Here is a 6,104-nt window from a genome sequence, read left to right as displayed (position 1 = left end):
ACCCCTCCCCCCCCCCCCCCCCCCCAGCTGCTGCAAATTAAAGAAAGGCGAAGTTGTGCAAGATTGTGAAATAAAAATTCCTATGAGGTAGACTTTCTTATCTGTTTAGAGCCCAGATGGATTATTTCCTGTCACCTGTTTTTGTGTCACCCTGTCTATTGTTGCAGCGTAGAAGAACCTCAGCTTCCTGGGAAACTCCAGGCGACGTCATCAGCTGCTGATTCATAACATTTGCCAAATAAATACAGCAGCTGAGGTCCGAGGAAGAGCCAGAGTTAAAGCAGCAGCACAAAGTTAAAGAACAACGTACTCGACAGCACAATGAACAGCACAGTTATGCTCTCCATCCTCGCCCTCTTCATGTTGTCTGCAACTTCCATACAAGGTAAGAAATTATAAAACCGTACAATGCACATTGTTACTTCTAGGATCCACCTTTTTTAAAAAAAGAACTGAGTACTAAATGTTGCCAGAGTTTACAATTATTCCAAATAAGAAATTAAAGAACAGTGATGAGAATTGCGTGAATGTCTTCTTGGCACACAGTGTAGGATTGCCAGGAAAATATTGCCCAGGTGAACGCACACTAAGACAAGGAATGTGCTTTCACTAACTAACCAAGTCACAATGCTGAACTCTATATCAAAGCTTTAATTGAATGGCTTCTGTTCCATCAACATGGAATAATGTTAAAACATTTCTAATAACTTACAAAAGGTATGTTAGCAGGGAAAATGAATAATCAAAAGAAATTTTAAAATCAGAATTAAATCAAAGATGTTCTCATTTTGTGCAAAAAATACTTTATGCAGCTTTCTGCAACTGTGACACAGCATGAGCCAGATCTGCTTCCGAAAGGAATATATTTCTTTCTGAAATACCCGATTACAGACGTACCTACATATGACAAATAAAGAGTAAACATGAGATCTTAATAGTTGTTTTGAACTTTGCATAACGGGCGATTCCAGGAAAGTCTCACATTCTGTTGTCCATCCCGCCTGCAGCAGCATCGATGGGAAGCTCAGGGATGAATCTACGCTGTCGGTGTATCAACACATCCTCAACATTCATCCATCCAAAGTTCATGGAGAATATCGATATTATCCCACCAGGCCCCCACTGCGAGACAGTAAACATCATGTAAGTTGTTGCAAGAAATGACCCTCTCTTTATTTTAATGGTAATTTCAATGATAATAGGGGTGAGATGATTGTTTTAGCTAACTGTTTTTTAATCTTTTTTTCTTCACAGTGCCAGCCTTAAAAGTGGCATCATGGTCTGTCTGGAACCTAAAGCAATCTGGGTGCAGAAAGTGATTAACAGGATGATCAATAAGTAAGTTTCACTTCTTTAACCTGAGCTACCGTGATCTCAGAGATGGAGCAGCCAGCCTGCTTCACCTAAGTACCGAGTCAATTAGCCATATTGTGGATAGGCACTGTTTTATCTGAAGATGTACCAAGCAAGAAAATATTTGACCAACTTTTATGCCTTATTTTAATTGCTCTTCCTCTCATGATTTTTGCAAGATGTAAGAGTTAAAATCAAGATTACAGCCTTGTACTAATGTGAATTTGCAGCATTATTGGTAGATTAATTGAGATGCGGAGGCAGCATGAATTGTCACCCAACTTTAAATCGTTCTGTCCCACTGCCCCATGTAAGGGGATCTTATCGAAACCTATAAGATTATTAAGGGGTTGGACACGTTAGAGGCAGGAAACATGTTCCCAATGTTGGGGGAGTTCAGAACAGTTTAAGAACTGTGGGGGGGGGGGGGGGGGGGGGGCACAGTTTAAGAATAAGAGGTAGGCCATTTAGAACTGAGATGAGGAAAAACTTTTTCAGTCAGAGAGTTGTGAATCTGTGGAATTCTCTGCCTCAGAAGGCAGTGGAGGCCAATTCTCTGAATGCATTCAAGAGAGAGCTAGATAGAGCTCTTAAGGATAGCGGAGTCGGGGGGGTATGGGGAGAAGGCAGGAACGGGGTACTGATTGAGAATGATCAGCCATGATCACATTGAATGGCGGTGCTGGCTCGAAGGGCAAAATGGCCTCCTCCTGCACCTATTGTCTATTGTCTATTGTAACTATGCAGGGAAACCCCACTCCCGATCCCCACTGTAAAATCCTCTCAGGTATCTTCAGCTAGCACTGTGCATGTATGTCATTCATATGTTATAATCGGGTAAATTAAAAACATTCAGACTACAGGGAGATCCTTTCTTAAGTCATTTGAACTATTCCAATGATTCCCCCTAGTCTGAAAATAATAATATTGTGTCACAGTAATATTGAGCCTCTGAAAATATTTAGCATTATATCGGTAAGAACAAGTAATAATTTAGTTTAGTAGCAATTGTCTTCTGAAATTACACATTGTAATGTTTATTCATTGTTGAAATTTCTATAGGTCCAGGAAGAAGGAGGGAGTTCAATGAGGTTTGAATGCCAGGATGTACATGGGAATCTCCGATGGCTCAGCCTCGATAGTTGAGCTTGTTGTAAACTCCTTCAGTCAATGAAATTGCAACTAATTTAAATTATTATGGTATTATATCTACTGCATTTTTTTGTTACAAAGGTTTTTGCTGAATTTTTTTAAAGTAAAGTTTTTTTAAATTGAGTTTTAATTAACTTATTTTGTGTGCATTGATGGTAGAAGTAATTGACAGTGGTTTAAAGACTGAATGTAAAATAATCAGAGGTCAGGTTCTGTGATCCTCATTCTTTGATGGTAACTGCATTCCTGTGATTACTTTGATGTTAAACTGTTAAAGTGTTTATTCTGTTAAACAACCTGGAACATTGTGGAATCTCTTTTAGCTTAATTGGTAGAAATCTTTTCAGCATTTGCAAAACAAGCCTTTAACTTAACTGCTAAGTTAAGCATTAACTTAACTGCTTCCTCGCCAGAGAATGGGTGAATGCACGGTTTCAGAACCTAATGCGTATATTTATTGTTTGATTATCTGTATTATGATTCCTTTTCCTGTAATTATTTAATATTTATGTAATTGTTTTCTATTTATACATTTTTATCAGTATTGAAAAAATTTCTACAATGAAAATGCTGAATAATTTATATGGATAACAAATTGTATAGTTTATTTGAACTAATTAAAATTGTATGGCATATTGCTACAAACTATAATCTTCAGATAGATTGTTTACATAAATGTGCAACTGTTAGAAACTGTTCACAAAAATGTTCACTTGTGCTATTTGGCCTCTGCCTGAACTAAAATGTACTCTGTTCAATTAGTTCCACACGACTACTTTTTCTACATTTGTAAAAAAAGATCGTTTTGTTGTCATTTTCTGTTTAAAATGTTAATCCAGTTCAAAAGAGCATTAAACTAGAGTATAAAAAGATATTTCTGATGTTTGAAACTTGATTGCACATCAACCACTTATACAGTTTGTTCAATACACAGCACTATATACTTCTGTTAGTATTCAACAACCAGAAAAAGGAATTGGATTTATATCGTATGGTTCAGAATCTCAGAGCATCATAAAATACTTACTAACCACTGAAACATGTTTTGTAGTACACTCACAGTTGTAATGTATTAGCTTAAAATCCAATGATCACACATGCCACAAGCAGAAGTGAATCTACACCCAGATAAGGTGTCCAGTAAACCTTTGTCATGTGGGATTCGGCAAACTCACTGAGGCATGTTGTGGAACAATGGATGCTTTCTTCATTACTACACTCAAAATACTGGGCATGCTCAGAACTGATCAGCATCTGAAGAAGGGTCTCGAACCGAAACGTCACCCATTCCTTCTCTCCTGAGATGCTGCCTGACCTGCTGAGTTACTCCAGCATTTTGTGAATAAGCATCTTAACATTAAATCAGGCACAACATTCTTTAAAAAACAAACATAACTTAGCAATAATTCATTCATCAATATTTTCATTAAACTATCTAATCTAATCGTCTAAGTATTCATTTGTCTTTGTAACAAAATCTCTCAGGCATTAAAGAGGTTTTCATCGGGACAATTGATCTTGTCTTGTGATTTCCAGATAAGAACATCAGAACATGTGTGAACAGCAGCACAGTGCAGGCATTCACTTTGTCCTTTCATGTGAACATGGCTGATCTGCCTCCTGCCTTATTCTTCTCTTTGGTGGCATATTGCCAAAGCCCATAATTCCACGATTGTTCAAATATTCAAACATATTTCTATAGGTCCAAGAAGAAGGAGGGAGCTCAATGAGAAGTTTGAATAGAAACATAGAAACATAGAAAAATAGGTGCAGGAGTAGGCCATTCGGCCCTTCGAGCCAGCATCACCATTCAATATGATCATGGCTGATCATCTAAAATCAGTACCCCGTTCCTGCTTTTTCCCTATATCCCTAGATTCCTTTAGCCCTTAGAGCTAAATCTGTCAAGGTGGACATGGGAATCTCAATTGGTTCAGCCTCTATAGTTTAGCTTGTTGTAAACTCCAGCAAAAAATGCAGCAGAAATACCATAATAATTTAGACATATTTAAATATCCCCAATGTTAAACGACTTCTCCCTAATCTTGTAACTAAGTTGTGTCATTTGTGACTCTCCCACCAGTGAAACATCTTGACGTCTACACTGTCATGGCCCCTTGGGATCTTATAGGTTTGATTGAAATCATCTCAATTCTTCTGGACTCCAAACAGTATAAATCTGATTTCTTTAGCTGGTGGTGAAAGCATAACCTTCTCATTCTCAAGAACTAGCCTAGTGAATTTTTTGGACCATTTGCAAAGCTAGGATATCCTTTCTTAAATAAGGGGATTAAAACTGTGCAATGCACTCAAGGTGTGGTCTCACCAGAATTGTAACAATACTTCTCAATTTCCACACTCAGCACTCTTGAAATAAAAGACACAAAAAACTGGAGTAAATCAACGGGTTAGACAGCATCTCTGGAGAAAAGGAATAGGTTGAGTCTGAAGAAAGATCTCAAGTCGAAATGTCACCTATTCTTTTTCCCCAGAGATTCTGCCTGACCCGCTGAGTTTCTCCAGCTATTTGTGTCTATCTTTGGTTTAAACCAGCATTTGCAGTTCCTTCCTGCACATACTTTTGAAATAATAATTAATATGACTTTTCCGCTTGCTGGATCTGCTCACTTTTGGCAACTGTGCTCAGGAACATCACGATTTCTCTGTATTTCACTCACGCACAATCTTTCTCTGTTTAGACAATAGTCTGTCTTTAAATACCCCTTACCAAAATGCATGATCCCACATTAACTCGCATTAAGCTCCATTTGCCAGCTTTTCACCCACTCTCTTAAACTAACAATATATTTGCTGCAGAGTCCAAACATCCTTTTTGCAACATGCCAGCCCATCTATTTTCATATCTTCAATAAACTTAATTACCTTGTATTCTGGGTTATTAATATGAATTGTAAATCAATGAAGGGGGCAAGAAGTTATTCCTGGGCCACTCCACTAGTTATTTTTCCTTCAAGCCTGAAAATGACCAGTTCATTACAAATATTATTCTTCACTGTGATATTCAATTCACAATATCATACTTTCTCTAACACTATGAAATCTTATGCACCAACCTTCAATGTGGCACTTTGCAAAATGCCTCCCTGAAAATCCAAAATCCAGCTTCCACTCTATTGACCGTGTGTTGCCTCTTCAAAGAGCACAAACAAATTTGCCAAACATGATTTATCTTTCATAAAACAAATGTCAACTTTGTTTGATTACATTGTTACCTCAAATGATTAGTTATTTCTTCCTTTATTATAAATTTCAGTACCTTGCCAACAGCAGGGATTAAACTAACAAACCTATAATTTTCTGCTTTTGCCAACCACTCATCTTGAACAATAATGGTATATATGCGGTCTACTGATCCATTAGTAACTTTCCAGACATCAGTGAGTTTGGGAAACTTCAATCAATGACTCCACTGTCCTTTAAGCAGTGGCTCCACTACCACTTCCTTTAAAATCCTCAGGTTAAAGTCATTGGACCCTTATGATTTGTCTACCATTAGTCCCATTAGTTTCACCAGTACCTTTTCTCCATCCCTATTATCTTTTTAATCTTTTACTACTAATTTTGTAAAATTACCAGCC

General features: G+C 37.5%; 1 protein-coding gene across 2 annotated transcripts; it reads left to right on the top strand.

Annotated features, from left to right (window-relative positions):
• Window positions 1–315: 315 nt before the first annotated feature.
• Window positions 316–2,657, top strand: LOC144600508 (interleukin-8-like). 2 transcript variants are annotated; one of them, XM_078412167.1, is made up of 4 exons: window positions 316–385; window positions 1,011–1,143; window positions 1,255–1,338; window positions 2,416–2,657. In XM_078412167.1, exons 1-4 carry the CDS (start codon window positions 322–324, stop codon window positions 2,441–2,443), a joined length of 309 nt encoding a protein of 102 aa, XP_078268293.1. In that variant the 5' UTR covers window positions 316–321; the 3' UTR covers window positions 2,444–2,657. The 2 variants fall into 2 exon arrangements, with proteins under 2 accessions (XP_078268293.1, XP_078268301.1); XM_078412175.1 differs by having other exon boundaries at window positions 322–385; window positions 1,008–1,143.
• The last annotated feature ends 3,447 nt before the right edge of the window (window positions 2,658–6,104 follow it).

This window comes from Rhinoraja longicauda, chromosome 1, assembly GCF_053455715.1.
Source record: "Rhinoraja longicauda isolate Sanriku21f chromosome 1, sRhiLon1.1, whole genome shotgun sequence".
In the NCBI taxonomy this organism is placed as follows: Eukaryota; Metazoa; Chordata; class Chondrichthyes; order Rajiformes; family Arhynchobatidae; genus Rhinoraja; species Rhinoraja longicauda.
Note: the sequence above shows the minus strand (reverse complement) of the source record. Positions and strands in the feature narration are given on the sequence as shown.